At 45.1% G+C, this 17,040-nt stretch overlaps 1 protein-coding gene across 1 annotated transcript in view; it reads right to left on the reverse strand.

Annotated features, from left to right (window-relative positions):
* Nucleotides 1–17,040, reverse strand: part of DNAH9 (dynein axonemal heavy chain 9) — a 192,836-nt gene that overhangs the window by 109,619 nt on the left and 66,177 nt on the right. The window contains exons 37-38 of the mRNA XM_083725741.1: nucleotides 8,151–8,324; nucleotides 5,777–5,984 (exon numbers count right to left, since the gene is read on the reverse strand). Coding sequence (XP_083581867.1) covers nucleotides 5,777–5,984; nucleotides 8,151–8,324 — 382 coding nt within the window. The remainder of the gene's footprint in view (nucleotides 1–5,776; nucleotides 5,985–8,150; nucleotides 8,325–17,040) is intronic.

Genomic DNA, 17,040 nt, shown 5'->3' on the forward strand with positions numbered 1-17,040 from the left:
TCTGTGGCACAGAAAGATCCTGAAATGATGGGTGCAAGATAACACCTCTGTCAGCGAGGAATCTTCCTCTTTAAACAACACCCCCCCCAAAAAAAAAAATATTAAATTTCTGGAAGTGAGAGAATGTCTTTCAAATATGCATTTAATTAGAGCCTAATTAACATAGAAAACATCCCTTTTAGGGATTTAACAAGTATGCAAAAGATATATCAAATTGAAATGCAATTACTGAGAGATCAAATGACATGTTCGTAAAAGCAGCATTTTAATCTGAGAATGTCTCTCACAATAATATCAAAAGCCACATGTCTCTTGCACAGATACTCAAACCCCAATTATACTGGAATAAACAATCACTGTGTTTTAGGGTTATTAAGCATCTGCTGTGCTTTCCCAGAGGCTGATGGGCTGAGAGACATCTATTTCTGTGGAATTCTCTGGGGGCAGGTTTGCCACATGAAGAAACCTTGCGCAAGGCTCCATAGCTTGAAATGGGATTTAGATGGCTCAGTGGCCTTTTTCAGAATCTTTCCAGGATTAAACGCATTATGTTCTACAGTTAATTGCATCTGGAAATCTGCTAAGCACCATGGCTGTGCAGGGGAATGCAAACATTTTGCAGAAACACAAAGCTCTTTGATGCCACATGAAGCATCCCATCATGTTACCTTTCCCAGGGTGGAATTATTTGCACCTAATCACTAAACATTTGTTTGGACATACAAATCTCTTGCATGTGTGGGATGTCCCATTCTGATCTGCCTGCATTTGCCCTTGCAAGGGTAGATCAGGTACTTTTCACCACAACACATGGGAATCTCTTGCCAGCAGCAATACTCTATATGTGTGTTAGAGGTGTTATACTCATTAGAGATTTTATGCCCATAAACAATCAATCAATGGTGGGGCCTTCCATCTCTATTTGCAGCATGCATCGGAACATGACAGTGCTTTACCAATTCAAGAGCAGTCACGTGATACTAAACATATTCTGTAATCATGTAACACAGAATCTAGTGGCATGTGTAAAACCACAAATAATTTCAGTTTTATTTGAAGGGGCTAACTACATGTCACATATATAGACCCACACTAATAGAGGCCCCAAACTCTGTTTTCCTCCAAGGGGGGGGGACAGCTTCAGAAAAAAGCCATTTTCAACAAGTGGTAGTAAAGAGGAGAGGGGTCAAAGTTCAGTGATACAGCACTTGCATTGCATACAAAAGGTTTCTGGTGCAAACCCTGGGATCGTCTGTAAAAATGAAAAAAAATCAAGTAGCAGGTGATGAAAGAGACCTCTGCCAGAAAAGGTGCAGAGTCACTGTGACTCACTGTAGACAATACTAAGCTAAATAGACCGGTAGTCTGAGCTGATATGAAGTAGCTTTCCAGGTTCCTACGTGATGAAGGCCTTTCCTCACCAGCCATTTCTACACTCCAAACACCATTTCCAGCTGCTGCTCCTTCTAGAAGAAGAATTCCAGATACGTGCTGGCAAGGGCAAATATGCGCCTTAAACCCCATTGAAAATGGAATTTGAGAAGTTACAGGAAGCAAGATTATTAAATATATGCAGCCCAAGATGGTTCTCCACTCCAAATCCCAACCTCAAAACTGCTTTTCTATTAATGCATGTAGCATGTAAAGGGTTTTCAGATCCAACGATCAGAGAGACAATCCTAAAAATATGCTAGCAGTATAAAAGGCTGTGAGAAGTCTTGTGGATTATTTTGCACCTTCTCAAAACGCCACAAATTCCCCTATAATGTTTGCAACCAAGAAAGCTAAGTTGGAGCTGCAAGGAAAGAAGGCAAGGCTGCAGGTGGATAGTGCCTGTAAAAACTGTGCCATTTTTCCTCACAGACTTGCTGCTTCCTGTGAACTCCTGCAAGGGAGTCTCCCAGTCTTCATTACAGGCACATGGTCCAGCACCCTTTCACGCCCATGCCAATACACAGATCCTTGGAGCAAATGGTGACTAAATCAGTCACTCTAGTGATGAGGAGGTCAGTTCTCCCTGATACGACTGTGAACAGATAGATATGATCTGTGGGTCACAGATCTCCTTAGGTCAGTAATGCAGCACTATAGGAAAGTATTGGCGTTGGCAGGCATTGTGTAGTTGCTTCCTTCTCCTGAAACTGATGTTGGGCAAACAAACGGTGTCTCTGAAGCTCTCTGGAATGTCATTTATTATTCTGGCTGACTGTTAAGTTTTAAAAAGAGTGAAACAAACACCCGTTAGAAATAGCCGCCAAATGATAAACTGCAAAACAGAACCAAGTAAATCTAAACACTGAGCAGCATAAACCAAGATGCAAGGGGTATAAATCATGTTCAGCACACACCAGCAACCATGTCTGAGGCACATTCTTACACTAACCCACCCTGTGGATAACTTATTCGGATTCTGTGCCCCAGCCTCTGGCCATAACTCTCAGTCCAAGTAAATATGGGAAAAAATGTTGCTGCCATTTATCTGTATACATCTCAACAGCAAGAAAAAGCTTTTCCCTTTGGCACTAAAATGTGTGTGTTGGGGCTCACTTGTGCACGAAGGTTTTATAATCTTGTGATGTTTTTATTATTTTATTGTACACCCTGCTGATAGTCTTATCTTAAGCGGCAGTTTATAAATTTTCCTACAAATAAAGATATACAGAAACACCACTGTTGTTTGGCTCATTATGAACTCTCACAAACTCCAACCTCTTTCAAGCAGAATCTGGAAAATGAAATGAAGAATGTGTTTGTACTTTAATGACTGTCAACACCTTTCCTCTGTTTGAAATGTGGATCAATTTTTTTCTCAAAAGAAGTGTTTGCTGCTGAAACTTCCAGAGATGCATGACATTTGTTCCCCGAGCCACATTCATTTAGGTAACAGCAAATCACCACCATAGGGATACTCAAATGTTAACAGTGGTCAGGGGCAGACTTTGGTCTTTCAAAGCCTATCCCAGGGGTCAGCAACCTAAGCCCATAGGCCACAAGCGGCCTGCGGGGGTCGTTTAACCAGCCCATGAGCTGCTCCTGAACTGAGCAGCCCACTTGACAAGTCCCCACCACTGCGGGGACTCGCTTCTATGGCACTGGAAATCGCGTTTGCGCAGACGTCGGAAATCACGGGCGTATGTGTGTGATCTGGCTCACAGAGGGATCTCTGCTGGAGTGAACCAGCCCAGACGAGGTAAACCTTGCCGACCCCTGGGCTAATCTCTCGCCTTCCGTTCTGCTCAATTCACTATGTGATACTTGCAACACCCTGCGGTGCTCCCTAGGCTCAGCAGCCAGTAGGGCGGAAGCAGTTGCGCTGCCCCAAATCCACCTTTGCAGTGAGCCTGTTCAGATTATACATACTCAAACTCTAGAGTTATGCTGAAATCAGGAGCAGGTCTCAGGCACATGCATATTTTCTCCACCTCCTCCATACACCTTAACTGAGAGACACCAAGTTTATTTAATTCAAGATCTCCCTGATCTGGATCCCATCCAGATCACAATATATCTATAGTTTTCAAAAGGTGAGCATAGTCTGGACATCACCTGTTGTCATCGTCATCGTCCCCCCCCCCCGACTTTAAGCTATATTTATCCCAAACACGTCTGAATGCATTGGTGCCCCTAAAGGCAGGTAGATCCCTATAAATGATTCAATATACACAATAGACCACTGTAATACGGACACTGGAAGAATGAAACCATGAATAGGCCCCCTCAGGGCATTTTCCATATGCATGCGCTACCTGAAACTGCATTGTTTACACAGCATTTATTAAACTATGACCAGGTTTCCAGCTGGGATTATTAAAAGACAGAGGAAGCTGTGAGCAGTGACAAATCACCTGCAGCATTCTCCATGCCTAAATATTTCTAGCTAGAACTACTTATTCTGTTGCTGCAAAATGTATGAATTAGTGGCATTCCTGTTTTCACATATGGTGCCTTTTATACTAAAATATTTAACTTGCATATTCAATTAGAGCCAAACAAATGTGCTGTAAAAAAAACCCCAACCCTCACTATCTGACTCCCCAATTCGAAACAATGCACTAACACTGGGTTCCCGCCAATGAAAAAGCCATTTGAGTGAAGTGGCATATGCACACTTCCTTCAGGCCCATTTTAATCTCAACAGCACTGAAGTGTAGAACAAACAGAACAAAAACAAAAAGGAAATTGTCTCTTATTTAGGGCACTGTTGCAGGGATATGGATCAAGCTTACACCATTTATCACAGAGCGGTTCCACAACATAAAAATACAAAATGAGAATACAAAATACATAATAAAACAAAAACTCCCACAAATGCATTTAAAAGGTCATAGAATGTTAATCAGCCAAAGGGCTGGTTATAGAGAAATGTTTTTGCTGGGTGCCTAAAGATACATAATGAAGGTGTCAGGCAAGCCTCCCTGAGGAGAGCATTCCACAAACAAGGAGCCACCACAGAAAAGGCCTGCTCTTGTGTTGTCACCTTCTGGACCTCTCATAAAGGAGGCACATGAAGAAGAGCCTCAGATGATGAACGCAGTGTCCGGGATGGTTTTTTATGGGGAGAGGCAGTCCTTGAGGTATGGTGGTCTTGAGCCATGTAAGGCTTTATAGGTCAGAACCAGCACTTTGAATTGGGCTGGGAAACTCATTGGCAGCCAGTGCAGTCAGATCAAGATTGGTGCAATATGCTCAAACAGTCTTGCCCCAGTGAGCAGACTGGCTGCTGAATTCTGTACCAGCTGAAGTTTCCAAAACATCTTAGCCCTATGTATAACACATTGCAGTAATCTAACCTAGAGGCTACCAGAGCATAGACAAGAGAAATTAGGCTATCCCTGTTCCCATAGGGATGCAGCTGGGCCATCAGCTAAAACTGATGGAAGGCACTTGACACCACTGAGGCCACCTGAGCCTCAAAAGTGATAGCAAAGGATCCAGAAGTACTCCTAAGCTACATACTTGCTCTTTCAGAGGGAGTGTGACCCCATTAAGAGCAGGCAACCTCCCATCCATCTGGTCTAGAGAACCACCCACTAAAGCCTCCTTCTTAAAGACTCACCACTTTAAATTTAATCTGACTTATAAATTGACAAATTTGATGGAATTTACCCTCTCCTTTTAGGGACGCGGGTGGTGCTGTGGTCTAAACCACTGAGCCTCTTGGGCTTGCCACTTGGAAGGTTAGCGGTTCAAATCCCCGCTACGAGGTGAGCTCCCATTGCTTGGTCCCAGCTCCTGCCAACCTAGCAATTCGAAAGCACACCAAAAGTGCTAGTAGATAAATAGGTACCACTCCGGCAGGTAGGTAAATGGCGTATCCATGCGCTGCTCTGGTTTCGGTCTTCCATTGCATCAGAGGTGGCTGGCCACATGACCTGGGAAAACTTTCTGTGGACAAACGCCGGCTCCCTTGGCCTGTAAAGCGAGATGAATGCCACAACCCCAGAGTCATCTGCAACTGGACTTACGGTAACTGTCAGGGGTCCTTTACCTTTTTTTTACCCTTTCCTTTTATGTATGAATTACTCTTCAACATGACAAAGGATTCTGTTTACTCTCTGAGTTGTGATTGTTATACTTCCAGTTATTATTTTCTGTGAAACTATTTTAAAATGCAAAAGCAACTCAGAACAACAGCTTCAACACTTCAGTTCAGCCACGCAACAATTTCTTCTTTGTTTTGGAGCATGCATTTATTCTGAGTGTCTCATAGCACAATTTATTCTACCTTAGTAGCTTCCCTTTTAATTTACCCTTTTCATTTCACCTACTTATTTACCTTGCAGCATGGCAGACGTGGTGTAGTAATTAAAAGGAACGTTCTTCACCAGGTACTCCTCGGAATCCAGCAGAGACAGTTTATCTCCTACAATCACAGACTTCCCTGTGCCTGCATTTCCCACCAGCATGACTGGTCTGCGTTTCTCCAAGAGCTGATCCATGAAGTATCGCACCCGGATGGTCTCAGTGGTGTGTACCAGGCAGGCCTGATGGGAGAATGACAGGCATCTGTCATGAGCCCCACAGCACCCTACATATCAAAGCAGGGCAAGTCAGAAACATGGAACTGGTAGTTGGCACTGCGTGGCATCAGCTGAAGTGTGGCCCCTTCCTCCAGCCCTCCACTGATAACAATACCACTGATAACGATAACTATAAGTGCTGTTGCGCTTAGGGCTGTTTCCAATGTAGCATATGCTTCAAAACACAAGGAAGCAAACAGAAAATATTTGCAGACACACAAAGAGACGTGTGTCTTTTAAATGTGGAAAAAACAGACCCAACCACTGAATACAAGCAGCTTGTTGAGAAGGTGTATATTTGGAAACACAAACAGCAACTCGTAGATTGGACTGGTTCATTAATGCCTTCCAGGTTAATTTCTAAGTAGGCCTGGTTGGCTTGAAAGTCCTCTCCCAGGTGTTCAGTGTCAGGAAAGGCCAACTTACAGATCTCACACAACTACTTCCACCCATTACGCTTCTTCCTAGCCTCGCTGACTCACACCAGCAACATTTGCTTCCTTTCATTGCGGACCACACTGACTTGGATCAACTGTAGGGGCTTAGGCAAAAGCACAACAGCTCAAAAACCACAGCCTGCCTTCCAAAGAAAAGTAACTTGCTATGCGGAGTGCAGGTCATCTGCACACACTCTTTACCTAGCATTTTGGGGAGCCTGGGGAATAAGAATATCAGAAAGGCAAGCGGTGACCCCATTTTGAGACTTTAATAATCCCACAGCCCTAGACAGCAATATAGCCATGTGATGTGCACCAGATAATATCAAACCAAATGAATGCTTATATTGCCAGTATCCCTTGTGAACATCCTGACACACAAAAATAAGAACTGTATTTTCTAAGTGTGTTGCAGAATGCAATAATGTGGCTGGAAAAAAGGGAAATGAGCAGAGGAGAAAAACAGCAAGGACATATACTTCATCAGTGTCCCTTACTGGGCTCTCTTTTGAGTAACACTGCTTGCCACAGTTAGATGCCTGCTCTCTGCAAACAAAATATTGTATGTATGTGCATATGTGTGTGTGTGTGTGTGTGTGTGTGTGTTTCCTTAAGGAGTGATGAATAAGCCAAATGCTGTTTTCTTATTAAACTCAGTTATAATTTCATTTGGCTATTTCCAACTAGATGGAATCAGAACCTGTCATTGCAAGCATTTTGCACAACATTAGTCAGAGGCCAATACATTGAAACAATAATCCCGCTGAAACAAGAGCAGAGAGATTCAGTTAAGAGCCTGGGATCACAGGCTGTTCTCTGTGTAGAGACCTTTTTTCAGGCAAACTCTGCCCCCCTACGGCCTGCAGGCCATGGTACAGATATCCAACTTTCTATCAAAATGACAACTTCAATACCAGCCTATAATAAATATAAGTGAAAGAGGATAAATCAGACCTGCCTCTCATAAGTGCTCAAAAACTAGGAACTATACATCACAAAATGCAAAGATTGGCTTCGAAACAGAACCAGTAAATAAAATGAATTCATCAGGGGGCTTCTTGCCTATCTGAATCCTTGATTATCTGTGAATGCCCTCCAACAAACACACAGTTCCATTCACTGCAGTGTATCTGATGCTCAGATCAGAAAGCTGCTAAAGGTGCTCCACAGCCTCAGTATCTCAGCTGCTTCTCTGGGCATAAAGGCTGTTCAAGGTAACACACTTAGTGTGAAATGGTTATCCACAAATATCTGCAATCTCAATATTTGGTCAGAGACAACCATTCATCCTCCGGGCAAGAAGGGACACTTCAGCACACTCCTTTACGTGAACTTCTTTTCAATGAACACTGCCCAATTCATTGAAAAAGCACTGTCCAATCATTATAACCACCCAAAAACAAGGAAAAGCACAGCCAGGAGCAGCAAAAGCAGCAGCATGGAAGTGGCAGCAGAGAAGAGGATCAGAACTGAACAGCAACACCATGAATGACTGGAGCATAGGTAAGGCTACCACTCCTGCAATAGGTGATTGTATGGCCATTCTAGTAGGCATAGCATCAATTCTCTACTTATAAAGCAGCATTCATTACCAATGTGCAAAAATTAACGGAGATAATATGCTTACACATTCTTATCCAACCTCTTTGTTTAATATTGTCTCACAAACACACACATAAGGATAATTACCTACCTGTAGTGGCATTTCTGGATCAAAGTCAAATTTGGGGATGAGCTTGGACCAGTGCTCAAATTTCTTTGTTTCTGGGTCAATGTAGTAGTCAAAGACTGTTCCATGGGAAGGAAACTTGATGGTCTTGAACTCCGTCACCCACCATTTACTAAATTCGACCCTGTAGTCTACAAGCTGCCAAGAAAAATGTGGAAGAGGATTTAATGCACAGATAAATCACTTTTTTATTAGCATCATCACCATTATTATATTATCAACATTATTACAGTTTGTTTATCACCTTTTGGCCCAAGGGCACCCAAAGTGGAGAACAGCATATTAAAAACAAAATATACAGTAAAGTAAGATAAAATGCCATAAAATCAATGAAGACAATATAACACATAAAAACCACAACACAGGAGGATCAGAAGAAAGCCTTCCCAAGCTAGAGGATTAAAGAATGCTGTCACCAACCTTGCATTATATATGCTGAAGGACTAAAAATCTGAACAATGAGAAATACTTCTTGCAGGAGGAAAGCTAGCCTCAAGTTGAATAACTAAGAGTGGTCTCACCAGCACCCTAGCTATTCAAGGGTTCAGGGTGAATGAATAATTGGTGCCAACAGGTGCCATTTTAAAAATAAAATAAGATTGGGAACCCTTGCAATATTAATGGTTGTCACAAAGAGAAACTGTTCAAAACTTTACCTCATGCTTTCTTGGCAGGTGCAATCCTCCACAAAGGTTAGGATAAAATGTATGTGGCCCTCACCCCTAACCCAAGTCAACAGAATATCCCTAAGGACCTTGCATTAGCAAACCACACTGATGGGGCGGATCTACTATGAAACTAATGAAGCTCAAGTTTCAGGGGCCCTAATCCCAGAGGGGCCCCAGAAGGGACTTTATTCATGCATACATTTCCCTAATATGCATCCTCCCCACATAACGTGAAAACTATAAGGCATAAGGAAACTTTATTCACACCAGTGACTTTGACATGTGAGATAATCCAGTACAGAAGTTTTAAACAGTCTGGGATGTAGCAGTTCATTTTAAAAAATTAATAAATCTGGTGATCTGTCATGGAACAACCGCACTGAAGAAGATAGCAGTACAGTGGTACCTCAGGTTAAGTACTTAATTCGTTCCGGAGGTCCGTACTTAACCTGATACTGTTCTTAACCTGAAGCACCACTTTAGCTAATGGGGCTTCCTGCCGCCACCGAAACATGATTTTGTTCTCATCCTGAAGCAAAGTTCTTAACCTGAAGCACTATTTCTGGGTTAGCGGAGTCTGTAACCTGAAGCATATGTAACCTGAGGTACCATTGTAGTTACCCAGACCTCATTGCTGGTTGCGAAGGGGCACTCATAACAGTTCAAGCTTCAGGGCCCCCAAAATGTAGGTCTGCCACTGCATCCTGATGCCTGCTGGTGTCTTCACACAGCAACTCACATGCTGCGTGGTCTTCACGTGTGATAGAAATGGAAACCTGCAAGCTGCACCATGGCAGCTTGGCAAGTTTTTAAGTTTCATACTTTTCCAACTTTCTTCTCTTCTGGGAAAAAAAAATCCTTCCAGAACACTGCTTTCCTGTCATTAGAGTTTTTCTTTCCATTTTTAAGGGAAAAAATATCCGTACTCTTATGTCACTAAACAAATAATTATCTATGATGGAGCCTGATGCAAGATCTATCAGAGTTAATTAAGCTTGTGTAAACAACTAGGCAATCAAATTGATCAGCCAAAGAAGGCAGAAGGCTCACATCAAGCTGTTCATAGCAAAATCTTTGTCCATCAATCACCACTAGCTTGCAATTTACTTTGTCAAAGTCCTTGCCCCAGAACAGAAAACAGATGCCTGAACACAACCAGTGCGCATTTCTTTCATGACACAGTGACAGTGTACGCCTACCTTAATTATAAATCTTACAGCTGCAAGATTTGTAAATATCATGATTCGTTGAAAAAGCCAATTGCGCAGGGCAAAGTACAGTTCACCAATAATCAGCCTGCCTTCCAGAGAAGGGCATCACTTTTATGTGTGTCCTTCACAGCAAAGCATCAGAGATGTATTCACAAGGGCACCAGATGACTGTTGCGTGAAGCTAAAAGTGTTAATTATCTGCTACTCAGTATCATGTGAAAGTGTTATTGGTGGCCCTATTACTATCCAAGGTGGTGCAGATATGCCATGACCTGTTCAGTTGCAAGTTCGCTAGTGCCGTACGCCCCCCCCCCAACACATGCACACAAACAAACACAGAGAGAGAGAGGGAGGGAGGGAGCTTTGCTGCCTAGTCCTAGATCCTTTTCATTCACCAAGTGCAATTTCAATACTAAATGCAACCAAACAAAACATTAAGACCGAAGTCTTCAAGGCGTGGATCACACATGCATGTTATGTCACTTGTTTCTGTGCTCAACATTTGATAAATCACAACCTATGTAATCCAATGCAACTGAAAAACCTTGTGATTTTGGAGTGATATGCGTTACCATGAAATTAATAATCTACAATGGTTCGTTCACATATGCTCACTAATGCTGAAGTCATAAAATTTGTTTAGAAAATGTTACAGGTAGGTAGCCGTGTTGGTCTGCCGTAGCCAAAACAAAATAAAAAAAATCCTTCCAGTAGCAGCTTAGAGACCAACTAAGTTTGTTATTGGTATGAGCTTTTGTGTGCATGCACACTTCTTCAGATACACTGAAATAGAAGTCACCAGACCCTTATAGACAAAGGGTGGGGAGGGGTATTACTCAGAAGAGTGGTGGGAATGGGTGATTGGCTGATAGGTGTGGTAAACCATTAAAATCATATAGAGACCCAGTCTGAATAGAGACATTGGATTCTTATCTCATTATGCCATTCAAATGCCAAAAGTGCCCTTCAGCTCTCTATATTGGACAAATAGGCCAAACCCTATGCTAAAGGATAAGTGGACATAAATCTGACATCAGGAATCACAAGACAGAGAAACCAGTAGGAGGCCGCTTCAGTCTCCCAGGACATTCTATACAAGATCTCAAAGTAGCTGTCTTATTACAAAAGAATTTCAGAAATAGAGTGGAAAGGGAAGTTGCTGAATTGCAACTTATTACCAAACTTAAAACCATAGAGAGACCTGGTCTGAATAGAGACATTGGATTCTTCTCTCATTATACATCATAAAGCTATTTTTAGCCATCTCACGCATTGCTTTTTCCTGTAAAACCAATTGCAGTCGTTAACAGGTTTACCACACCTATCAGCCAATCACCCATTCCCACCACCCTTCTGAGTAAAACCCCTCCCCACCCTCTCACTATATATAAGGGTCTGGTGACTTCTGTTTCAGTGTATCTGAAGAAGTGTGCATGCACACAAAAGCTCATACCAATAACAAACTTAGTTGGTCTCTAAGCTGCTACTGGAAGGATTTTTTTTTATTTTGTTTAAAAAATGTGTATGAGTGTGGGTCCTTAAAATTTATTTCTATTGTATGCTGTAACTTTTTGTATGCTTTAACTTATCGTTGTACATTTTTAAGTGACAATCTTATTGCTTTATCTTTTTTGTAAACTGCTTTGAAGTTTTCTCTACAATCAAGCAGCATGTAAATTTTATTAAATAAGTAATAAAACGATCAACATTCAGGTCTTTTAGTTACTCAGTGCAGGCAACAACTTTGCTTCCACTAGTCCACACCAAACTTCCCAGAAGTGCTTCAAAGAGATTTCTCCACCTACCCTGAAAGTAGCGCACAAAGGATGGTGAATGAAACACATTGAACCAGACATTGCTGCCTATCCAACCTCCAACTCTCAATGAATTCTTTATGGATTATATTCCCCAGGTTTATCAGCTTCAAATGCTTTTCCAATACAGCAAATCAGCTGAGCCCATGAGTCAATTTCACTGAGGTTAACCAACTTCCACTAGGGAGCAATATACACTCCCCCCCCCCTCCCAAACATGAGCTATCAAAGCTTCAGTCTTCCTCACAGATAATCTAGAGGGGCTGTGTTCTCACCTCGCATATTATTCAAAGCCTCCACAGATTTGTTCTTGCTTAACATAATGCTCATTCCATGTAAAGGGGCCAGTACTTTTTTTCTTATTAGTTGCAAAGGGAGTGTTTGCTGCATAAATAAGGCCTCTCCTTTAAAAATAAATTAAAAATGCCACCATACAACTTCTGGTGGTCCTCCAGCTCCTTCCTCAACCCACCTCACCAACTGCCTCCTCCTCTCTCTTTTTACCATTACAGTGGTACCTCTGGTTAAGTACTTAATTCGTTCCGGAGGTCCGTTTTTAACCTGCAACTGGACTTCTCTGCGACCCATCCCCTCTGCAGGGAGGTGGGACCGATTCGGATGGTCCGCCCCCGCCACTTAATTGATCCAAATGGTTTCCAGAGAGTGGTAGGGGATGCTTTATCCCATGTTGATGGCCTTTCAGCCGATTCCCTGGTGGCCCGCTGGAATGTGGAGTTAACCAGGGCTATTGACTGTTTGGCTCCGAAGCGCCCTCTCCGATTGCATGGAGCCCGGAGAGCCCCGTGGTTTTCCACGGATCTGAGGGCAATGAAACAATCGTTGAGACGGCTAGAGCGCCGGTGGCGGATAACTCATTCCGAATCTGACCGGACACAGGTTAGAGCTCAACGTCGAGCCTACCAAGTGGCGATAGCGACGGCGAAGAAGACTTTCTTCACTGCCTCTATTGCATCTGCAGAAAACAGCAGCAGGAGACTCTTTCAGGTGGTTCACAATTTAGCGGAACCACCTGTAACATCGGGGCCCAGTACGGGCCACATGTTCTCCTGCAATGATTTTGCAAATTTTTTTGCAGATAAAATCGCTCAGATTCGGGAAGAAGTAGACTCCACCGTGGGAGCAGGGCCAGGGCGGGAGAGTGCTAGAGTCCTGTCTGGTCAAGTTGTGTGGGATCAATTCCAATCTGTTACCTCCGAGGATGTGGACAGGCTGCTTGGACGAGTGAAGCCAACCACCTGTCTCCTGGATCCTTGCCCATCCTGGCTTATAAAAGCTAGCCGGGAAGGACTGGGCGATGGGCTTCGTGGGGTGGTGAATGCTTCCCTCCGTGAGGGAGCCTTCCCAGACCCGCTGAAAGAGGCGGTTATTAAACCGCTTCTTAAAAAACCATCTTTAGATGCGGCCACGATGGCCAATTATCGCCCAGTCTCAAACCTTCCATTCTTGGGCAAGGTGATTGAGCGAGTGGTTGCTGAACAACTCCAGGCACGCCTGGAAGAAGCGGACCATTTGGATCCCTTCCAGTCGGGATTCAGGCCTCATCATGGGACTGAAACTGCCTTGGTCGCACTGGTTGATGATCTCCGGCGGGCTAGGGACAAAGGTGAGAGCTGTTTCCTAGTTCTGCTGGATCTCTCAGCGGCGTTTGATACCATCGACCATGACATCCTTCTGGACCGTCTTGAGGGGCTGGGAGCTGGGGGCACTGTCATACAGTGGTTCCGCTCCTTCCTCCTGGGCCGTGTTCAGAAAGTGGTGGTGGGGGATGAGTGTTCAGACCCCTGGGCTCTCACTTGTGGGGTGCCCCAGGGTTCTGTCCTCTCCCCCATGCTTTTCAACATTTACATGCAGCCTCTGGGAGAGATCATCAGGAGGTTTGGGCTGGGTGTTCATCAGTATGTAGATGATACCCAGCTCTACCTCTCTTTTAAATCAGAACCAGTGAAGGCGGTGAAGGTCCTGTGTGAGTGTCTGGAAGCGGTTGGAGGATGGATGGCGGCCAGTGGCATAGCATGGGTTGTCAGCACCCGGGGCAAGGCAAGTAATTTGCGCCCCCTAACCCCTGGATTTTAGCACTCGAATGTGAGCGCGCCCCCCCAGATGTTGCGGCCGGCCCCCCTGCACGCCCCCCACGCTACGCCATTGGGGCTGGGGGCGAGTGAAGGAACCAAGGACCCCCCCTTAAGGCTCAGCAGGAATTTATTAAATTTATTATTTGCGGAGTCCCCGCGGGCCGAGGCAGCCGAAGCCCCCTCCCCTCGGGTGCCTCCCCGCCCTCTCCTCTCCTTGGGCGCTCCGAGGCGCTCCAGATCCGGGCTTGGCGAGCGCCTCTCCTCCCCCCAGCCTGGTCCGGGGGCTTCCAGCCGTGCTCCGTCCTCGCCCGCCGCCCCCGCCCCCCCCCCCCCCGCGGCTGAGGCTTGCACTGAGAGCCGGAGCCAGCGGCGCCCCTTCCGCCGGGAGACCCTCGCCCGCCCACCGGCTTCCTCTCGGAGGGTTTGGCTCCTCCCTCCCAGTCGGCAGAAGCAGCCGCCGCCTGTGGCTGGGCCGAGGGGATGGCGGCGGCGGGGGGGTGTGGAGGCTGCCCGTGCCCGGCCAGGCGTTGGTGGCGGCGTCGGCGCTGCTGCAGCGGCTGCTCCTCCTGCGAGCAGTGAGTGGAGCGCAGCCGCAGCGGCGGCGGCGGGCGGGCGCGCGCTAGGGCGCAAGGCTGGTGGTGGCGGCGGGGAGCCCGGCGGAGGAAGGAACTTGTCCCTTCCCTCTGGACTTGCGCCCCCCCAGATGTTGCACCCCTGGCACCCCCCACGCTACGCCACTGATGGCGGCTAACAGATTGAGGTTGAATCCTGACAAGACAGAAGTACTGTTTTTGGGGGACAGGAGGCGGGCAGGTGTGGAGGATTCCCTGGTCCTGAATGGGGTAACTGTGCCCCTGAAGGACCAGGTGCGCAGCCTGGGAGTCATTTTGGACTCACAGCTGTCCATGGAGGCACAGGTCAAATCTGTATCCAGGGCAGCTGTTTACCAGCTCCATCTGGTACGTAGGCTAAGACCCTATCTGCCTGCAGACTGTCTCGCCAGAGTGGTACATGCTCTGGTTATCTCCCGCTTGGACTACTGCAATGCGCTCTACGTGGGGCTACCTTTGAAGGTGACCCGGAAACTACAACTAATCCAGAATGCGGCAGCTAGACTGGTGACTGGGAGTGGCCGCCGAGACCATATAACACCGGTATTGAAAGACCTACATTGGCTCCCAGTACGTTTCCGAGCACAATTCAAAGTGTTGGTGCTGACCTTTAAAGCCCTAAATGGCCTCGGTCCAGTATATCTGAAGGAGCGTCTCCTCCCCCATCGTTCTGCCCGGACACTGAGGTCCAGCTCCGAGGGCCTTCTGGCGGTTCCCTCACTGCGAGAAGCCAAGTTACAGGGAACCAGGCAGAGGGCCTTCTCGGTAGTGGCGCCCGCCCTGTGGAATGCCCTCCCATCAGATGTCAAAGCGATAAACCACTACCTGACATTCAGAAGACATCTGAAGGCAGCCCTGTTCAGAGAAGTTTTTAATATGTGACATTTTAGCGTATTTCTCATCTCTGTTGGAAGCCGCCCAGAGTGGCTGGGGAAACCCAGCCAGATGGGCGGGGTACAAATAATAAATTATTATTATTATTATTATGAAACTGTTCTTAACCTGAAGCGCCACTTTAGCTAATGGGGCCTCCTGCTGCCGCCGCGCCGCCACAGCACGATTTCTGTTCTCATCCTGAAGCAAAGTTCTTAACCCGAGGTACTATTTCTGGGTTAGTGGAGTCTGTAACCTGAAGCGTATGTAACCCGAGGTACCACTGTACTATTAAGAGTTTTATTGATTTTAATTTTTAAGAAGCAACCAACAGATGTTACCCACATGATCTACCAGCTGCCCTTCCTCACTTTAGACCGTGTAAAAGAGGGCAAGGAAAAAGCAAATAAGAAAGAAGGGAAGGCTGAGAGAAGCTGGTTCTCTTTTTACACTAAAATAACATTAAACTGAAGGAACTCAAGTAACCCTCACTGCCAGAGGAGTGATAAATTTCAGCTGCTCACGTAATGGAAGCTTGCTGATCTTAATGCTTTTACCTCCATCCCTGCTTTTTAGAGAGAGACCTTCCTGCCCACCTCCCAAGCCTGCAATAGTGGGAAGGCATTCATATTGTTTATTCTGACATTTCAGCAGCAAAAGGTCAGAACTAAGGGCAATTTCTATGGCGAGCAATAAACAGATTTTATATTGGATCATTTTTCACCGGATCTTTGCTTGTTCTTATTCAGACTACAGCACTCCGGATCCTTAGCTCTGACATTTACAGAGAAGCAGAGAAAGAAACATGGAGTTCACCATTAAGAGCAACGCTGGGGGTGGGGGAGTTTGTCTGATCAGAACTCCAAATGCACATTGCAGAATAGTCCTGCAGCAACCATAGATGCTTTCAGAGGATTTGGCACACTCTGCTAGGGCAGAGAGAGCAGAAACCCACATGGCGACTAGGAAAATTTCAGAGAAAATCATGAATTCAACCCAAGTCCTGCATGAAAATGGCTCTCATTCAAGCAATAAGAATTCATTATGTTTATGGGTGAAGGAGAGTTTGATGCAGCAGCAAAAGCTCAAGGATATCAGCCTCATAGGTATCAACGAGGTCAACTAAACTAACTGCAATGGCTGTGATCCTGATTATGGCAGAGGTGTATCTTTGTAATTGGTACAAGCTCTTGCAGCAGCCTATTCCTTCATTCTGGGGCACCCAATTCCTTCCCCCTTAGTGGAGAATCAGCCTCTGTTAATGTGTTTAGAGGAAAGGATTGGCTGTTTGAAGGCCAAGAAGAATGGGGTGATAGAGTCAGAAAAGTTATTTTTTATAGTTATTTTAAAAAGCAAAAACAAGCATGTGTCAATTAAAATATGCATGATTTGCATGTGCAATTAATCAGAAAAAACACAAACAAACAAACAAACAATAGGCCTGAATACTACATACCACACACACATGAAACAAGAAGATAGACAAGGGAACTCCTATACAGTGGTACCTCGGGTTAAGTACTTAATTCATTCCAGAGGTCCTTTCTTAACCTGAAACTGTTCTTAACCTGAAGCACCACTTTA

The sequence above is a fragment of the Podarcis gaigeae genome (assembly GCF_964106915.1).
Source record: "Podarcis gaigeae genome assembly, chromosome: 2".
NCBI classification, from domain to species: domain Eukaryota; kingdom Metazoa; phylum Chordata; class Lepidosauria; order Squamata; family Lacertidae; genus Podarcis; species Podarcis gaigeae.